General features: G+C 49.3%; 4 protein-coding genes across 4 annotated transcripts; 2 read left to right on the top strand and 2 right to left on the bottom strand.

Moving 5' to 3' along the window:
- Positions 1-5,258: 5,258 nt before the first annotated feature.
- BO86DRAFT_392005 (uncharacterized protein) lies at positions 5,259-5,572 on the bottom strand. Its single transcript, XM_025672719.1, has one exon. The coding sequence runs from the start codon at positions 5,557-5,559 to the stop codon at positions 5,329-5,331; it is 231 nt and encodes a 76-aa protein (XP_025524082.1). The 5' UTR covers positions 5,560-5,572; the 3' UTR covers positions 5,259-5,328.
- Positions 5,573-9,357: 3,785 nt separating this feature from the next.
- On the top strand, positions 9,358-12,997 carry BO86DRAFT_458671 (camp independent regulatory protein; the record flags this gene model as incomplete). The annotated part of the gene is made up of 6 exons (XM_025677308.1): positions 9,358-9,368; positions 9,470-9,509; positions 9,613-9,623; positions 10,493-10,631; positions 10,908-10,947; positions 11,035-12,997. 6 exons carry the CDS (start codon positions 9,358-9,360, stop codon positions 12,567-12,569), a joined length of 1,776 nt encoding a protein of 591 aa, XP_025524081.1. The 3' UTR covers positions 12,570-12,997.
- A 1,921-nt stretch (positions 12,998-14,918) lies between these two features.
- BO86DRAFT_458670 (Zn(II)2Cys6 transcription factor) lies at positions 14,919-16,382 on the bottom strand. Its single transcript, XM_025677307.1, has 2 exons — positions 16,283-16,382; positions 14,919-16,196 (listed from the first exon to the last, which is right to left on the bottom strand). The coding sequence occupies exons 1-2, from the start codon at positions 16,363-16,365 to the stop codon at positions 15,068-15,070; spliced, it is 1,212 nt and encodes a 403-aa protein (XP_025524080.1). The 5' UTR covers positions 16,366-16,382; the 3' UTR covers positions 14,919-15,067.
- A 1,321-nt stretch (positions 16,383-17,703) lies between these two features.
- Positions 17,704-18,801, top strand: BO86DRAFT_450495 (tubulin nucleotide-binding domain-like protein; the record flags this gene model as incomplete). The annotated part of the gene is made up of 7 exons (XM_025676801.1): positions 17,704-17,889; positions 17,928-18,000; positions 18,045-18,146; positions 18,231-18,352; positions 18,406-18,530; positions 18,590-18,656; positions 18,691-18,801. The coding sequence occupies 7 exons, from the start codon at positions 17,704-17,706 to the stop codon at positions 18,799-18,801; spliced, it is 786 nt and encodes a 261-aa protein (XP_025524079.1).
- Between the last annotated feature and the right edge of the window lie 824 nt (positions 18,802-19,625).

Raw genomic sequence — 19,625 nt, 5'->3', positions numbered from 1 at the left:
TCTTCGTATACAATTTTTCGTTGGCCACGAGAAGCCAAAACGAGGCATCTTTTGCAGAGTCACGATGGCTCATAATGATTGCCGTGCGACTTCGAATCCTGTAAAGAACATGACTCATTGATTTGCCCGTTGATAAGGTGGGTACGAGTAATAAGAAGCGCCAAGCTGGAATAGATTAATCGAGACTTCATTGGCAGTGACTAGGTTAGTGGGCGATGCGAACGCCATAATGAAGGTGGCTGCACTATCTATCCAACAACGCATGCCTCCAAGTTCTCCAGGCTGCCGCAGCCCCTCTCTATGCAGTCCATTCAACTGAAAAACAATTCGAGCTGTGATGATTCCGGCAGTGCGAAGTTTTCGAGTGATCACGACATTGTACGACAATATGGGGCGAGCTACGTACTCTGATGGAGAAGCCGCAGAACCCCATTCAGAGGAGGGGGTGTTTATACTTCGGGGATCTGGGGCACGTGAGGAGGGAACACGAAGCGGAGGGATCAGCGGTGAGATACTGCCGTGTGTTCACATGATAGACAAGGAGAGGTTGTGGCCGCCTTACCACCACCGGAATATTATATTATTACATCCTTATTATTCAACGAAGCAAGTACTTACAAGCCAACCCAGTCCACATTAAGGGGGCCAAGTTGCTCTGACTATCTGTCGCGGCCCCATGCCTCTTTTCCTAAACTTGACTTGACTTGACTTGACTTGACTGATACGAGTACGATACAATTTTAGAACCTCATCCGCTAAGTCCGAAAAGCACACCCACATGTACAGTACAGTACAACTGGGTATATTATCATCACTGTTCTCCGAGCTGGTGCCTGAAAGAGAGGAGACAACATGCTAGCGGATCATTCGGAAAGGCTGGTCTAGGCGTTGCACGCATATCGGTTCCATCCTTTCGTCGAAGATTCGATTTCTGGAAGGTGTTTCTGTGAGATCCATCGAAAGGGGGGAGGGGGAATGCTCGGGAGCGGCGGATGCCTTTCATGAAGACACGATATGTATCCACTGTTCACATGAAAGGCATACACCACCGTTCGTGGAGAGGACCCCTCTCTTCTTATCCCCTTTCATTTAAATAGCGTTCGTTCCGTCCTACTACTCCTTCCTCAGCGTTGTGTCCATGAGTCAAGGACTGGAAGAAGACTCAACTCCTCAGCAGCACTACCAATCTACCATACCCGGGAATCAGGTCCGGAGGGGGGAAGGGGGGGGGGGGGGAAAGGGAGAAGAGGGGCGCTTCTAACCGACCGGGAAAACTTTGGAACGCCGTAATTAGGATTCTTTGGTCCCATCAATTGCTCATCGGGACTAGAAACAGGAAAGCCTAAGGGAATATACCCACCCCGAACGGATACTTTATTCCCTCCAAGCTGCGGTCTGGGCGGAGCCCTCGCTAGAAACAAACCCAGCCCAGCCCACTTCTCCCCCCGAATCAGGCTCGCTGGGCCGCGATCCACCCCCTCGTCTACGGTGGATTTGTGCTCGGCAGAAATTCTAGGTCCGACGGGCCTTGTTCTTTTTTACTCATCATACGCTCTCGATGATCAGGCGGTTTCAGGTGCAAACTCAAGTTGATCAGCTTCCGCAATGGGCTGTCAAGTACTGTAAGAACTCGTAAGTACGGAGCAGGTCTAAAGGAGAAACTCGGCAAAAAGCGCGGGGAGGGCTCGATCTTCGGGTTCGGCACGAGGTTCCATTGCCGTGTATCTTCATTTCAGGGTCTAGGTTTTGTTTGGGCTTCAGGAGTAGGCCCGTGATAGAGTTAATAAGGCGAAAGGTATGACTTACTTCAGACAGTTCGATCGCGCATAGCATCGGGTCATCATACGGTGTATCTCTGGAAGTAATCTATCTAGGACAATTGATTGACCGTAAACCCCACCACTAACTGTACCCTGACAGGCTCAATTCGGATCCGCCATGGATGACCAACATCGTGTCGATATTATGAGCTGGAAGATCGGCATATCGGCAGATTGGCATATACAGTTACCACCATGTACTGTACAATACTCTGCAAAAGGGAGAAAGGGAGAGAGAGAGGGTCACATCAGGTTGACCACGCGGGAGAAGGGGGCGAAGGAAGGGAGGGGTTGAGGGGGCCGGGCAGAATGCCAAGTTGCCAACCTTACTGGTGTTAAGCATATTCTTTCGGTCTTTCTCCGGCGTCAGATGGAAAACTGGGAACGAAAGGCAACACCCAACAGACTCAGAGAGAGCCAAGGACCGTTCAATTCTATCCCGTCCATAATACGCAACCTAAAGCCTTGGCCTGGAATTATTTCTCAATCTGGAGAGCAACGTTGTTGGCAAACTTGAACAGCAGACGGAAGGCAAAAGGTACTGCCAGATACCGAGAACTCCGTAGTATGGATTGTATGTCTCAAACTATGATCGGACTGGGGACTCACTGGGCAATGATTTTTTGTTACCATTTTGGGCGACAACTGCCTAGAACGGAGACCCGTGGATCGCCTCTTCGTATCGGCTGGATTTGCTCGGCAACCTGATGAGGACACCTGTACAGTACGCCGCCGGCGCTGTCGGCATTGGGGGTTCAGTTTTGAATGTGTGATTTGGTGATTTTTCCCCTCCCAGCTGGTATTTACCAATCTCCAATTTTACCTAATTGATTTCGCTTCTCAGCCTCTGGGTTTGCTTTCCCTTCGTTGCTCTCTATTAGTTATTCTCTTTTCTGTTCTCACCCGCGATACGGAACTGTCGGCTCGGCACCGCTCTTTCCCAGCTATCCACATCCGAACCTGGAACTCTCTGCTCGGTGCTCGCTTAGAGACAGAGACAATTTGATGGGCGGGGGAGGTGGAGGGGGTGGAAAGTTTCAGATTAATGGTCGATCAAGTTGCCACTTCGATTTATTGAGAAGTCAGAATAGGTAGGTAGTCTAACGGTTGTCCAAACCCAGATCCCTGTAGCTTCTTTCTCAAACCACATTGTACTCATATGTGTGTGTGTGTGTGTGTGTGTGTGTGTAATGATGTCGAGTACGATGTATGGACAATAGAGCATGTGACAGCAGTGCAACGCAAATATTCTCTGTATACTCAGAAGGATATTGGACGCAAGGCAACCAGGGTCACTTACTAATTTACTAAGGATTGGCTAAGCCTTGGCCTATCTTACTATCGCTTTAGTGAGATACGTAGCTGGCTGAGTTTATCCATAAGCAGCTAACCAACAGAGACCCAGTCGGAAAACTATTGAAAAACATCCATCTCTAATAGCCAGCGGGGATGGGATGGCTTGGCTTCTGCAGACGCTTTGACACTTGGGGCTTGAGTTTGACCAAGGATAAGGATCATCGGTTATGGAATCTGAATGTCGTATTATGCCTACGGAGGAAGTACTGTTTATAGATAGGAGTAAGAACAGCAATCTACTTCATTGTTTAGTCCATCAACCGTTCCCTCCCAGGGGGAGATTACACAGAGACACCATGTTCGTGATTATACCCAATCCAAGTAGTCGGAACGAGGACTAAGCAGGGACAGGGAACAGGAGACAAATAAATAGAGCCTACGGATGCGGAGTATGTCACTAACCTAGGCAATAGTCGAGAGACTAGGTCTGCACCGGTGGATGTCCAGAGCGACGGCTTCGGAGTGTTATTGAAGTAAGCTATAAATATGTGGTTTCATTTGACAGCAAGCTTTGATTACGATTATTACTCCGTACTTGGTCAGTATTACTGAGTACATGAGTAGCTCTGGCTGGCAAAAAGAGTTAGAACCAAAAGCTTTTTGACTTAGTCTTTTTCCCTAGTGCTTGTTTGACTTTTGACTCTCGGAGCGTCACCCCTCGCTGCTCCGTACCTTAACCTAATCCAAACACGCTATACGGAGTATGGCATACAATTCGATCATTAACATGCATCACAAAGAAGAGGGAAGGTGCAACAGCAGATCCCAGTCCGCAATATCTATCTCGGGTAGTTGATCTGCGAGTACAACGATCAGAAAGCCACAGGTGGGTGTTGGTTTGACCACTATGACAGGAAAGAAGATCTTTCCACTTGGATCTGCAGTTGCCCTACGTATACTGAAGAAACACAAGCCTGCATGTCCGGTGGTTGCGCCCCCCACCACCACCTTCAATCTCATTGTATTGTACTCGATACAGTACTGCATAAGACGGCAAGAAGCCCTGCAAGCAAGACTACCTAGAATCAGAAGGCAAATGGCCAAAAACAGAACTGACCCAATCGCCTGCATATCGGACAACTCCAATGAGGAAAAGAAAACTAGAAGATGGCAATTCGGCAAAGCATTGGTCGGACTTTTTCTTTTCAAATGATTTCCTTTAGAATCTAGCTTAAATCGATTATGCTAGTGGAGATAAGCCCCGTGTAACGTCTCACAGAGTGGCGCCCCTTGGGCAATTGGAACATCTTTCGAATCAAGGGTTGCATTGGGGCATGACCATACCAGTTGACATCAGATGTCGCAACCCAGATAGATCTTGATGTGAGAGGATTCCAGGAGTAACCTCTTCCCTTTCCCTCGTGTGACTCGAACATGCAAGGGATCTCTGTTTCCAGGGGAATTCTCCCAAAGGACCATTGAAGCAGTGGACCGGTCTTTATGTCCGATGACATCTAAGATGCTTCTTCTGCGGCTTCTGCTTCTGCTGTTTATCGCATTTGCTCCATTTATCCACCCCCATCCCCTCTACGCTAAGCTTACGGAAAGCGGCAGAGACACATTGGCACTCAATTATACGGGACAACCAGTCATACAATAGTGGCTGACAATCTAAATTGCGATGGGAATGTGATAGCGTTCGGTCTGACCACCTCAGGACAATTTAGAGTATCTGTAGCCATGATCACAATTCACTGACAAGGATCGATCGTTTTCTAATGATTGTTCGGCTTTCGGACTTAATGAAGAGGGGGGGAGGGGGGGGAAGGGGCTCTCAATCGACTTGGATTGGCTGTTGATGCTGATCGTAACTGACTGACCCTGATGCTATGGTACCTTACTCTGGCGGTAACAAGGTTCTTCTACAATTTACACTCAGTTAGCTGCATTCTTCGGTAGGAAACTAAAGCTTGATCGCGGCTGTTAGCTTGCCCTATGAAATGAACCATAGAGAGTGTGGTGCTTATTTATCTGGCGGTCCTTCTCGGTCACTCTAGACTATACTACCTAGACTGGTTACTGCCTACTAGTTAGCTACTCTTTTACTATGTAGGTAGCAATGCGTAGTATTCTACCTAGCGTCGCGAGTGCTACCGCATACAGGTGAGCCTGGTTTTCGAAGAATCGAGCCAAGGTCTCATATCATTCACTCCTATAACCGGTTATGCTTCATATATTTTTTTTGTATCAAGGAATCAGGGAATACTTGGTAATCCTGCTGAAAGACCATGTAGTGTATATACGAGCGGCGGTGGATCGATCTGGTAGTACTTTGCATCACCTTACATGGTCCGGATTTCCTGGTCGCAACACTTACGTTGACCAGTAGGTACACAGCGAGATGGAGCATCAACGCTGCGGGTGATGTGTAAGTGCTATCCATGTTGGTCCGCCGCCATACCCGCCAGTGTCGTAGGGAGAACGTCCAGACTGCAATCGAGTCAGCAGAGTGACACTAGGAGTTTGTGCATACGGACCCCAAAGTGCATTACATCGGTTTAGTCCTACAAACTATTGCATTGCAGGGTACATCGGACTGTAACACTAACCACAGCTTGCGGGGACCGAGGGTGATTAGTGGTTTGATTATAAGGGCTCTTTGGGAATAACCGGTTTGTACTGGACTCCATACTAGATTGTTCGCAGTCTCCTGCAATCATATATCGTATGCCCCGGTCGAGCTGAGACATTTACACATGTAGAGGATAAGCGGGACTACTAATAATACGAAAAGGATGCTACCTCAAAAGTCTCGGATATCAAGTAAGAAAAAAAAAAACAAGCACTTGATCGGGTGACACCATTCTAGCTCTTTTGGAACGGGGAGTAATCATGATGGTTTAATCTAAGTTAATCTATTCCGGATCATTTTTCGAGCCCTTTTGTCTTTCTTTGCTTCTTTTGTTGCTGCTATACGGGATTTGATTTCGCCATATCACTTAGTGAACTCAAGGTATTCTGCGGCCCCCTGTTATCCACGAACTGGAGCTTTGGGGGTGGATTGGGGCAAGGGACAGGAAAAAGGAAGGCCTCGCTGGTCCCGTCGTGATTTGGTTCTGCTCATTTTGCCATGTGAGACATCAGCTGCACAGGGCCAGCCCTGTAAATACTAGTCCGCAGTTTAGTATCAGGACACTCCTGATTTAACACCTTCCCCCCCCTCCCCAAGAGCCCACCCTATCGCTTGGCCCGAATAACTTACGAAATCCTGAAGTGGGCCGGGCCAAGAAGAGCCAAGGAAACCGGGCCAGGATGCGACCGACTTTGTTGGCGATACGCTTATCCTGAGTACGACCGTACTAACTTAGACTGTGCTCCGGTTCGGCTGCACTACTCCAAGTAGTCTAAGTGAAAGAGGCATACTTGGCTTCTCAGTATAGTACGTACCCTCAAGGATGGGGCTGTGTGAAGGTCGTACATCCGAGGGGGAGTTTTTCCTTTTCTTGCGAACAAGAACTAAAGGACTGACTCTCAAAAAAATAATACTTCCAGACAAATGACAGTACTCAAACTGTCATCTGGGAATGTTCAGGCTCAATATATTCCCGGTTATTGAAAGAAACACGATGAATTTGGCAGCCTAGGGGTTGAGAAGAACGGGGGGGGGTTGATTGTCTATGCGTTCGGCGCGCACTGACAACGTCAAAATAGACCTATTCATTCTTGTAACTGGACTATTGGTTCCTAATAGTCTTTTGTCTCATCACCTGCGACATGACTGATTTCCTTTTTCTGATAGGCCGAGGCAACAAACCACTTCCTCCCCGAAAATGAAGACTACCTGGTAGTAGACCTGACCGAGATGGCTGTGCAAGTTCCTTAAGAAGCACGGTGAACACTAATCATGTACTGTACCAGGTAAGCCTAGTTTAGGCTCAGTCGGGAAATTGGGAGGGAAAAGAATAAAGGAAAATAAGATTAAATCTTTTTTTTTATAAAAAAAGGTTGTCATGTGTTAGCGAATCCTTTTTGGAACTAAAGTAAAGGAAAAGAGTAAGCCCAAGCGACTGCGGACGGCCAAAGCTCGACCTTGCGCCCGCAACTTTATCACCGAAGTGGCCATGTCTACTGGATAATAAGTTCCGGGGGAGGTTCCAAAGGAAAAAGAGCCTAACTGGCGCGTCTGGTGGAATTTCCCGAGGCGAAAATTACATATAGGAAAAGAAGAAAGGAAAAGAGGTACAGTACTCACTAACTCATGTAAGAAAAGTCGGGGAGTAAGTCGCGGCACCCGCAAAGCAAAAAAGTTTACTTACTCCTCCCCCACTGATAGGACAGTGGCAAGAGGTCGCCTACAGTCTGATAAGTCGCCCAGCAAAGAGAGTCGATCAGGTATTACGTGGCCGATCGCTGTGCATATGACTGATCCTAGAGTAGGTTAAACTGTCGTTTACGTGAGAGTTAAACTTTGCCATCCGAAGTCTAATAGTACCTGCTTGCTATCTGACCATGGTCAGCTATCATTAAGATCCACTATCTTACTGATCAGACAGTTGTGTCAGGCGAACCACCGTTCTGGATAAGATTTGTCAAGCTTTTCATGGGTTCGGGGTTTCTGCTCATGTGTCTGGTAAATTCTGGTTGCCAAACGGCGGATAAATCTGCAGCAGAGGGTGAGAACCGTACAGTAGCCCCCGTACGGAGTTGGTAGAGTGTGAGTTACCAGACCTGTCAGTTCTAGCCGAACCACCGACCCCTGTTTGCTTGCTTGCTAGCTACTAGGATGGGGATGGTTTCAGTGAGAGCCTCGAACAATTTGGGGGCAAAAACTGGCGACACGATGGAGCTTAGAGTCCGGGAGCTCCGTGATGGCGGGTTTGCTAAATCCGATCATCATCGCAAATCGCTTAGTTGTCAGTGAATCCACGCTTTTTGTCTGGCGCAAAACCCCCCGGCTATCTGGTACTCCGATGCGGAAATCTTCTGCTCCCTTGTTATTGAAGGGCTCGTTTAATCGAGGCAGGCCGTGAATAATGATTGATTCAGATCTGGAGATCAGATGGCCAGCAATACGAGCACCAACCGCCACAGTGGCTGTCGCTTGGGTTGCCGATAGCCGGTAATCCGAGGGAAAATGGAACAATTTTCTCTTCTCTGAGTCAAGACGACTCAGTCAGACATGGATCATATACACCGGCTAGCCCGGCGGGCTAACCCCAAGGGAAAAATGTCGTCAGCTTTGACCAGAAATGGTCACTTTTCTTTCGGGCGGAACCGCTGCGTAACCCGGGGATGATCTAACCCTAAATCATTGGGAAGCACTCTATGTAAGCCCGTTTTGCTTGAGGATTGGAGGAATGAGCTAGTTATTAGTACGTACTCATATTATTCTCTTTTCCTTTCGTTCGTTCGATGATTTGAGTAGGATGAATATCGATCCGTCACAAATCACAGTACCGATAGTCCATGCCGGCCTTCCTTCTAGACCGCGGGTAAAAGATTCGATGAGCAGTGGAGAGCTGGAAGCCAACTACCCAGCTACGTATATCACAATGCATGCAATGAAACCCAGAACCAGGAAAAGTAAGATCCGGATGACACGGATACATAATCCAGGGTTATACGGAGGTACATACATTAGTAAGTTCATAACACGACTCAAGACCTCGACAGGAACTGAAAAGTCGGCCATGGAACAAGTGGATTCCCAGCCACAGTGGAGGCCATGAAGGGGGGGGGACGGAGGAGGGGGAGGGGGAAAGGAATAGGGAAAGGGAAAGTGGGAACCTTGAACCTGGTAGGCAAGACCTTGTCCGTCCCGAGGTCTGCTTTTGATTTTTCTCTAAGCGAGCTTAAGGTTCCTCGTGTTGGATTAAGCTTAAGCTTCAGAAAGTCGCGCACTAATCAGTTTCCGGTTGGATTCAAGCGATCAGAGCGCCACTGGTATCTTACTAGTGTATTACCATACTTTGCGCATGGTTTTGGGTTTTTTTTGCTCGGATTACTGAGAATATTCTCAATTTTTCTGAATCATGAGTTTTGACGGCCAAGACAATTCTGTCTCCCCCCCGACAGACTACTAGCCGAGATTTGGTTCCGTTGTCTCTCATCCAGGTAACATAGCTGCCATAGCAAAACTTCATCAGGATGGTAGGGCAGCAGACCTATGAGCAAGGAGAATAGTGCCAGGTGCTATGGTATCATCATCCTTGGATGCTATCCGATATCAACCTGGTAAGGAATGGACATCCGGTATGTGGGAATCCTACAGCCCTGTAGGCAGGAGTTTGTACTACCCATCACATATGCAACCGGTTACTCTGGGTGTCGGTCGTGGTATACAATACATGCAGTCCAAATGCTGACGACGACGACGATGATGATATTACTTGTGTAAGTAACTTACCTCTTGCAAGTAGATTGCCTGTCTGGGTTTAGACTCCACCCGTGAATGAGCCTCCTCTTGTTAGGTTCACTGTTTGACTGCTAGTTATAGGATTACCTGTAGTGTGTGGAAGTATAACGGTACACACTTATACTTATATCCGAGAGAGTTTTGGTGCGACTCAGGAGAGGTCAAATTACCTGGAGCTTAGCTGACCCGACAGTCATGCTCCTAGGCATAGCGCAATGATAAATTCAAGCGAACGAACTCTCCCACCAGCCTCGCTCTCCAGTACCATGGATGAACATTAGCTGAAAAAGAAAAGGTTAAAAACAAGGTTCGCTTTGTTTGTGATAAATCCAGCAACTAAGTAATATTAGATGAAATCATTTGCTGCGGCCTCCTCTTAATCTGTACCCACTTTTCTTGGTCGTTGAATCTGGCTGGCTGATCTTTCGCATGGCGCCTAGAAAGAAGAGGTCCAAGCCAACATCCTCTGACCCTGGCTGGGGCTGAAATCACGAATGGATAAGGATTACACTAGTCCATCATTCCGAGAGGCCATGAGGCAAAAATAGAGAGGCGGACGCAGTCAAAGAAGAAGTAAAGACGAGTGATCCAGAGGGCTGCCGCTGTTACCCATGTAAAACAATAACTACATGAGGGTTTATTCAACACTGAATTAACTTATACATACTTCAGTACATGTACTAGATTACTAATGTGTATTTCGCTATAGCCGACGCTCATGCGAACACGCAATTAAATCCGACCCAGATTTTTGAATAATAATATTCCATCTCATTCAATAAACCAAAACACAACTGCTTAACCCTGTGGGGTTCAAAGTTAGGTTGGTTCCCCACCCTATCTTTGATGCTAATTCTTCACTTGATTATTTTTATTTTATTTTCCATTTCTTTTTCCCTCGGATTTTATTTCATTTTAGTTGAACTTGATTACGATCGGATTATATTAATCATTTTTCCAGTATTTCTCTGCCTATTCCTTTCTTCTCTCCTACCACCATCTACCCTTCCTACAACCAACCCACCATTTCTTTCACCATACCATCTCCGATTCTACCTGTGACTGCAGCAGCAACGCTCAAACCCGCAGTCATTCCCACTGTAAGTAATTGAACTGGTGGACCCGTTCGTTGCATTATGTAGCCTCCTTGTCTCAGCATCCTTTGTATAACTTTACGCGTGATTCGGTCCGCTCGACTGCATTCCTTCTTTATTCTCCTATCAGTTGTGCCCATCCCCACTCCCTACTTTCTCTCCCTTCCTTGCTGCCTTGGTTCCATCTACATTCCATCCCCCTCTACACTATCCCCCCAACCATCTCATACCCTCTCTAATATACATAGATAGCAAATTAACCTCGTTTCTGCTCACCACTAGATCCTCGTTCACTCTCGGTGGATGCTGTGGCAAGACCAAAGTCGTTACGCCCGGCCTGCATCAGTTTCCTAATCGGGAAATCAAATATCTGCTGCTCAGCTACCGTGATTGATTCTCACCCACACAGGGAAGCACTACGCAGAAACCAACGCTCCTCTGCCGTCAGAGGAATCAGAATTATTTAGCTCCGTCTTCAGCTCAGCTTTCACTATTCTGTACCATACGAATCACCCAGCCCTGGCGCTCAAACCAACCGTCATCACGGGGACCTACACAGATCACCGAAGGTGGATGGAGACGTATCACGGCCACGTCCGCACCCCAGCGGACGCCATCATCCTCTTCGAAGCTTGTCGCATTGGCCTTCTCCCCCGAGTACAAAGACGACTGTCCGAAAAAGAACGTCAGTTAATCCGCTCCGGGTCAGTTTTTGTCTGGGATGAAAGGGAGGCGGGTATGCGAAGATGGACCGATGGGAAATCTTGGAGCGCGAGCCGGGTCTCTGGCAGCTTCCTGACTTATCGCGAAATGGAGGGCAAGCGAGGAGGAACAGGCGTGGCCCAAACGACGATGTCAAGAGGGGGCAAGACTCCAGATAGTGCGCGAGGCAGCGACGACGATCGGGCGGACGGCGTTGACGAAGGACCCGATGGTTACCGATATAAGCCCGACGGATTGATGAAACAGTCGTTCAGCATCACCACCTCGACCGGACAGCATCTCCATCTCATCAGCTATTACTCGAGATCGCACCCGTCTGCTGCCAATCTCCAGCAGCCTTCAACAGATCCGGCTTTGCGACATGTTCGACCTCAGAAGGGACTCTACCCAGAATCTACGGTCAACGATCAGCAGAATCTTCCTGTCGTGACTCGCGGCCCCATGGCCGGTGCAGCCTACGTGCCTCCTCATCCGATGGGACCGTATGCTCGCGCCGCTGCTACGCATGCTCCCCCATACACGACGTCGTATACGTGGCCGCCAACACCCTTGGCCACCCCGCCTGTTCCGGTTCATCATTATCCCTCATATCTACCTCCAGTCCCGGCCGGTACTCATGTCGCATACTCTCATCATCATCATCATCCTGCGTCCCTACCTCCTGGTACTCCTCTACCGCCACCTCCGCAGCCTCCTGGTTTGCAAACGCCTCACGAGCGACCGATTCATGCGGTTGAGGTTGCGATGCCTCCGGCCTTGCCCCCATCGTCTGTACAGATGCTTGCAAGTCGATCGCCACGCACGCCAGTCGAAGCGCACGAGATGCTGCGTAGAAGCCCGTCAGAGCTCGCACACCACGCAGATATTCGACGGGCATCTCCGCGCACGCAACCACATCCTCTATCGCACAGCAACGGCCTTGGCCCAGCTGTGCGGAGCCCCCGGCTTTTGAACCAGCCTCCATCCAACGCCATTCATATCCCTCCCCCGAGTGCGGTGGCCTCCAAGCCTCTCGAGCCTAGTAGCTCCGGCATTGCTGTGCCCAGCATTGGCGCGCTAATGAACGGCGCACCGTCTGGCGGATTACCCTCAATCACCGCTCCTCCAGTTCCGGCAACTGGACGGGCGGAGGGGCCCAAGGATATCCCTAGCGAAAAAATCGGATTTGGTGGAGAAGATATGCGGGCTCTCCGACAACTTGACCGAGTTTTCACAGCTTGAGCAGCCAATGGTTGAGATACATCTCTCACGATCATTTATGATCTTCTCCAGCTGTTGTCATCTCGTTGTGTTGTCGCCAGCATCAATTTCCTCACGCTTGCCTTATATCCCTTGTTTCTTGTACATGATTTAGCATTTTGCGCCCGGTTGAGCTATTCAGATTGAAATGGTCATGCCCCCAGCCCCACGACATTGTTTCTTTTTTCTCATTCGACCTGGTTTATGGTTTTGTTTTCGGTCTCATCTGCACAGAATCGGCGTTGTACAAAGAGGTGCATTACCATACAGCATGGGCGGGATTTTTTACATGTCACGGGTGACTTCTTTTCAATCCTGCGTTGAGGTCGAGAATTGCGATGGGATCGGTCAGTCCGGTGACTAGTCACGATGATAACGTTGAATCTAAGAATCATCTCAAATTCACCTTGCAAACTCCTGTACATGAACACCCACGGTTTCTGTAGTCATTGTAGCCATTGTAGCATTGCCGACATTGTCTACGAGGTCAACCCCACTTGCTATCGATTCCAGCATTTCGCACAATCTGCTGTCTCACCTGGCACAGCAGACAACTATAGTATAGCCCAGGCTCATCTGCACGCCGACTGGGTCCATGCACAACCAGCTTCCAGGATTTGCGCATGGCCTTGTTCAAAACACAAGCTAATCGAAACCCATCTTGCAAGATCGAGTGACCTCACTTTTCTTTTCGGCGGTAACCCCGGCCTTTTCGTTGCATGTGGAGACAAGTGCCAGCCAACTTATGCCCACCTTGCCAGATTTCTGCCCATCAGAATGTATCAGAATTGAGATTATATGTTTTGAGATGACCCTTATCAATTTGCGCCGGTGGAGCTAGATAGGACGGATACTTGATTCCCTAGAGATATACATAGACTACTAGGTACCTTTTTACTTGAGCTAGGTGGCGGGTACATGACTGGATCCCCCTATCCAGTCCTCCTCATTTACAAGCGGTGAAACAAATCCGCCTACGGTAGTCCTTCTCTCACTTCTTAATCATTCCACGACAGATTCGTCTCCGCAGATGGAGAATCTGCAACATCACGTCCCGTTCTTCTCCCTACTCTAGTAGTCCCTGAAGATCGTTGAAACGCCCAGCGCCGACCCACTCGAGCCAACGGCCGCGGAAGGGTTAATATGCGAAGCAGGGACCCGCAATCAATTTGGTGGTGGGAGTGTTGTTGGGCTATAAGTATCTGGCCGCAGACCATGGCGTTGAATGGGTTCGCTGGAATCGATATCTAACCATGTACGCCAGGTAGGTCTCGCAGGGAAAACTGTCTCATGGGTCCAGGGCAGGTTTAGGGTTGACTGCCGAAGTCACTCCATTAACCATCCCTAGGTGGTCATCCGCGGACGGTAACGCTCGGTTGATCTGGGTCGCTGCAGACGAGGCGATGATATATGCTGGGCTAGCTGGTCAAGGCGCACTGGAGCAGGTTGCGGGTTGTAGACTGTGAGCTTTCTCCGCGCGTTCTCGGGTTTCGCTTATGCGTTGAATGTCCAAGCCAAGGTACATGATCTGGAGAAGGGGTAGGGGCTGAGATGGCCATGCTCTTTGGTCTGGTGCTATCACATTTGGGCCGGAAGTCCACTCTCGGGGGAGTCATGCTGTCTCTGCCCGCTATCCGCTTGGGAGAGGCGATGCATGCGCCAGTCATTCCAGAAGGGGCGGTTATATGACCGGCATACACAGCGCTGATTTTGGAGCAGAGCGTCAACGGCCGAAAAGGCGCGGAAATCTGGGCAAGTGACTCGACATTTGCGGATCAGTTACAGTACCACACCTCCCGCACGGTCCGCGTGAGAGGCTTGGGTTCAAAGCTTGTGGGCGTGTGATCGGGAGCTGCAACATATAGACAACTAGACGCTATCTCTTCTGATTAAGGACATGTTACAGCTGGCATCGGACTGCGGCAATCACTCAATTGACTTCACATAATGGTTGTCACCGAACTGTGGTAGAATCACCACCCCCTTGAATTGCGGTTGTGGAGCCGGCAGAAATCAGTTCTTTACCATATCTATGTCCAATGATCAGTCACACACAGTGGAAGTCAATCACCGTGTTACTGGGTGATTTATCCGTGCTGGACAATTCTCTTGTGCGGTCAGCCAACAACTATGCCATTTGTGGGCCAGTGCTCATACAATATTTGATTTATGTAGGCACTACGCCGGACATTGTGTGGTTGCGTTGGTCTGTCTATATACTTAGCAGTAGAAGCGCCCCTGGGATTGAAAGCTGCTTAGGTGTCTCAAATGGGTAAGGTTTCCACAAGTATGTACACTGGTCGACATTATCTACTCATTCTATCAAATGTACTGACTACTCTATAGATCATGGTTGCTCCCCTTTCTTTGCCGAACTCGTCCAATCTACCTGTTAGCTACCAGCTCAGAATCATTTCTGTCTCTGACAGCGGCTTTGAGGCTCGGCATAACAGATACCAGCGAGCCCGTTATTCTGCTCTTCACTTTGAAAGATCGTGATCGGGACTGACCTTCAGTGCCTCCAGGTTTTTATCCACCAGATTTACCAATGACAAATGTTGTAGGCGCAACAGGGCGATATTGCGGCTCTCCTCCTCACTTAATGAGCCAGGGTCACGACGCGCCACAAGGTCTTCGAAAGATGCTGCAAACTCGCTCAATTGAGCTAGCATGATGGCCTGCTGTGCTTTAACTCGCTGCATCACGGCCTGCTCACTTGTGTTATCGTGGAAAAGAGCTTCGCAGGACCCTCGGAAGTGAGACACCTTGCTCATGATGATGTTGATTCGTTGTCTAGCTTCTAAGAGGCTTTCAAATGCGTTGCTGCCAGGGCTCTTGTAACTAGTCAGGGACGTATCCTGATCTGTCGGTTGCTCAAGTGTCAGGGGATCTGGTTGTTCGTATTGTGCTATTTGAACATCGAGCACCATGAAGGCTTGGACCAAGGCAGCCTCGGTCGCTGATCCATAGCGGAGCTGTGCGGTGGGGTGTGAATCTTGTCTCGGATGATGTCTCCAGTACCCATCACGCTGCTCTACAAGTTGTACTCCCCTCCGCAAATGCACGCTTGCGCTCTTGTAGCTGCCATGGAGCAGCTCGACGCAGATGAAGGTGATACAGCATATCAAGGCTACCATCCGGACGTGAGGATCATTTGACGCCAAGCGTCGCCGGAGCATGACCATCGCTTTGCCATATTGCGTGAATGCAAAGAGATGATGCGAATCATGCATACCATGCTGGCCAGCGCGGCAAAGGCCGCGCATCTCAACATCCTCGTGAAGCGCACTGAGAGCCACGGCGGCGTGGTAGGCGGCCGGCTCCGCAAGGCTGATCTGCAGGACTATCCGCTGCCATACTTCCACATTGAACCAGTCGGCCATCCTTGGCGCCGTTTGATGGAAGAAAATGCTAAAGCATCGTTGTTCGTCGGTGTTGGTATCCGGTCGGGCAATGGGGGCGATCTGTACTACGGATTGTGGCCAGATGGCCCTTGCAATTGCTCCGGAGCTGCGTGGCAGCCGGCTAGCATCGTATTCGCAGTGGCGTCCGGTGGAGGTGCATTGATTGCATGCGCCCGATGTCTCATCACATTTGACATGTCTGGCTCTACAGATCGTAATCGCTGTGGATTAGTGAAAGCGAGCGCGGGGGGGGGGCACATTTGGTTTCAGTTTTGAGGGGTGGTTACAGACCGACAAGTTCGGCATCCGTTTCGGGACCTGTGACGAAATTGTCTCTGTCTCTGTCCTTTTTGCTCTGCCATTGAGGAAGCCATTGTGAAGCCGGCTTTCGGGGGAATGGAACGAACGAAAGCTGAGATGGCGCATTTGATCACTAACTTAGTAGTGCCTGATTGGCAAGCGGGCGCCAGCGTGCTGTGGGGGGAGGGAAGGGGCGCGGGCCGCCTCCAAGTGGGCGCCGCCGCCACCACCTTGATCTGTCAACCTCACCTGAGAAACAAGAGGTAATGTTTCCCACTTTCTCAATGAATACCTCAATTCTATCCACTAAACAGAGAACATCCATAGAGATTGTGTCGGTGCGAGAGAGTATGAGCCGGTGATTCCCGACCCTCAGTCCATTGCAGGCAACGACTGCCTACCACAACCTTGATGGCCATTGCGTGCTATGGAGTACTACACAGTCAAAGAAAATCGCTTACTGAAACAAATGCTCTGCCCGTGACCAACAATGGCAGCCAAGTCCAGAATCTCATCATTCTTTCAGCTTGAGGCCCTTTGTCGGTCGCTCGCCTCCGCGCATCTCCACCATCATTGGCTTCAATCTCCGGCCGCCCAGGTATGGAGGTAACACATGCGCGGGATCAATCGACTGGCAGGTGCAAATTTTAGGCGTGACCTCGCGGTGGCTCATCAAGTCAACTAGTGGCTCTGTCTTAGCTGACAAATGACGCCACTCATGATTGTACGACAGTATGTAGGAGCGACATCTTCAACTTTTGATTGTGGGCTACCATTGGCAACGATGCTGAGATCCTCAAGAGATAGCGGTTCTAATGCCTTGACTTTGTGCTAGATGTCTCTACAACACGTGATACCTTGCAAGAATCCGTGACTGATAGCCTTCTTCTATTTGCTAGAGAATTAGTTGGTATACGCCGGCCATTCTCAGCATGGCGGACTGCTGGTCTCTCTGATACCTTTCTACTCGCCAAATGTCTTTGGTGTCGACAGGCGGCAGGCTTTGCAAGGATTGACACCTATGATATAGTGACCAAGCTGTATCTTTGATGCCTAGACAAGATGCGCCATTCTATGGATCCTCCTCTTGTCCAAAGGCTTTCCTTGAAACTCTCACTGATATAGGGCCATTCGACTGTTTATGAATTTGCCTTCCAGACTGGTCTGTGCGAAGTCAATCAAAGGAGAGTCCATGATACCAAAAGACTTTGCATATATCTCTTGGGATAAGCAAACTGGTATGTCTTTCTGGTAAGTCCAATATTGAATATAGTCCCGTGGCCCCTTTCGTACTGACTGTCTTGCAGAACATCTGGCGTGTCAGTAACTGTGTTTATTTCATATTTCAATGACTCCCTCTAGAAGAAGAAGAAGCTAGGTACATGGACTCAACCAATCTGCAACTGGAAAGAATGAATGTCTATCTTAGTGAAGTGGGAGAAAGTAAAAACCTTCCGTGGTGTGTCCGCGCTAACCTGGAACCAGCGACCATGGATACAATCAGATACGGTCCTGTTGGTCCTTTATATACACCTAACAACTTCGTATTCGGGCAATCTGAAACGGGGAACAATTGGGCCAAGGGCACTATACTGAAGGTGCCGATTTGGTAGGTCAAGTGGCTTGTGCTGTTCAGAGCGAAGCAGACGCATGCAATTGCAATCAAGGTTCCCCGAATACCCAATCGCGGGGAGGCAGGACAGGGGCTGGTATGGTTACTCTTTTGATCTGAAGAATTGAAAAAGATTCTCAGTGATGTCCTCTGCTAAGGTCTCCGATGCCGTCGCTGGACCTTACAATGCTATATTCTCGACAAAGCACTGGATTAAACAAGCGGATGAGGCCTGCCTCCACTGTGATGTGAGATAGACAATTCCTTCGCTGCTACTAAACGACTAATTGGCATGAGGGCTCTAAGATACCTGCGTACGCACTTCAGGGCTAGGTTATCCGACGCACCATGTCCTCAAGTACTTGCTCTCGGCAGTCATGTCTAGAGTCTCGTTGTGCTTTCACATTCCAGGCGAATTAAATTTTGATTTGCGCAAGCTTGCGAACATCGTCCCATTTTCCCATTCGTGCTTCTTCATGGCGGGCATTGAGCCATTCACCAGCCACGGATGCACTCATTCCGGTCAGTCACATTCTCGGATCTTACGCAACAAATGCTAGGTTCGAACGACATGATAGCCTCTTGTGATCTCAACCGTGGCCGCCTTCTGACATGCTCTGCTTCATTGTAAGTGTTTGGGATTGCCAAACCAAGAAACCAGACCAAATCCTGAGCTCTCTAGTCAGTCGGGGACGGATCTCCATTCGAGAAATTGAGGATCAGATGAAGCACATCCAAAACAGCAACGCTGGAGTTCTTTGTAGAATGACTCCTCAACAACGTGCAGACAGCCATCTGCTCCGTACCGCCGCAGAGTCTCCGGGTGCCAGCGACTTTGCTTGGATACTCGACGGCAGTCCAGGAGATTCTCGACCGAGTGGTCTATGCCTTTGCTTGACCTTTCTGCATCAAGGCAACCTTAATATTGGGTACATAGGAGAGGGGGGGATGGAGGAACTGGACTTCGTCAAGGCCGCAAGCAATCTGCATAACTCAATCGCGGAGTATCGACAGTATCGACATGCTTCTGGTTCTGCTGGTTTCTTTAATAGGGCGAGTCCCTTCAACGATTAACTACAGACCCTCGAACAAGCGAGAATATGCTGGCTATTGGTTGTCTGCTGGCTTCAAGGACTAGTTATCAACATCAAGTCCAGGTATTCTGGGCAGAACTAGAATGTCAGCCTTCCGCCGCCTCGCTCACAATGCTTCAAATTATCGAACCCTCCCGAAGAGGAGGATTATTGCCATGATCTACGAATGACCCCAAGACATCTTCTCCTCCTCACTCTGCAACATCACCCAGACGTTCGTTATATACCACTAACCCCCATATCGACTCACGTGACACGAGCCTAGCCAAACCCCGTCTGTCTGTCACTCCCTGAGTCCCCTCTGCAGTGCCCCTCCCCCCCTCCCTCCTCCCGCGCATCCCGTCGTCTCTAAAAGTGCAATCAACTAGCGCCCACCACCCTCTGCACTCCTGTGCGTCAATCAGAATAGGGTAAAGCGGGCGGGCCAAAGGCCACCAATCTACCTGTACGATACGGTGAAAAAGGGCAAGTGTGAATTAGTGCAGAGCTTCTTTTCCCAACCTAGATGCATGATTCACGGGAAAAGGGAGGTCTTTTTTGTGGCTAGTTCTACGGAGCACTCAGTAGTAGACTAGCTCGCCGCGGGTCGTGCATCGCGGCGCAACGCACGTACGCCCGCGAACGCACG

The sequence above is a fragment of the Aspergillus japonicus genome (assembly GCF_003184785.1).
Source record: "Aspergillus japonicus CBS 114.51 unplaced genomic scaffold BO86scaffold_61, whole genome shotgun sequence".
Classification (NCBI taxonomy): Eukaryota; Fungi; Ascomycota; class Eurotiomycetes; order Eurotiales; family Aspergillaceae; genus Aspergillus; species Aspergillus japonicus.
Note: the sequence above shows the minus strand (reverse complement) of the source record. Positions and strands in the feature narration are given on the sequence as shown.

What these genes read in the sequence shown, in the direction of transcription:
- BO86DRAFT_392005 (XM_025672719.1), bottom strand. Translation starts at nt 5,559, where the DNA reads ATGGATAGCACTTACACATCACCCGCAGCGTTGATGCTCCATCTCGCT.
- BO86DRAFT_458670 (XM_025677307.1), bottom strand. Translation starts at nt 16,365, where the DNA reads ATGGCTTCCTCAATGGCAGAGCAAAAAGGACAGAGACAGAGACAATTT. An exon ending in AACGGATGCCGAACTTGTCG is followed by an intron (nt 16,197 to 16,282) that starts GTCTGTAACCAC and finishes TACGATCTGTAG; the next exon opens with AGCCAGACATGTCAAATGTG.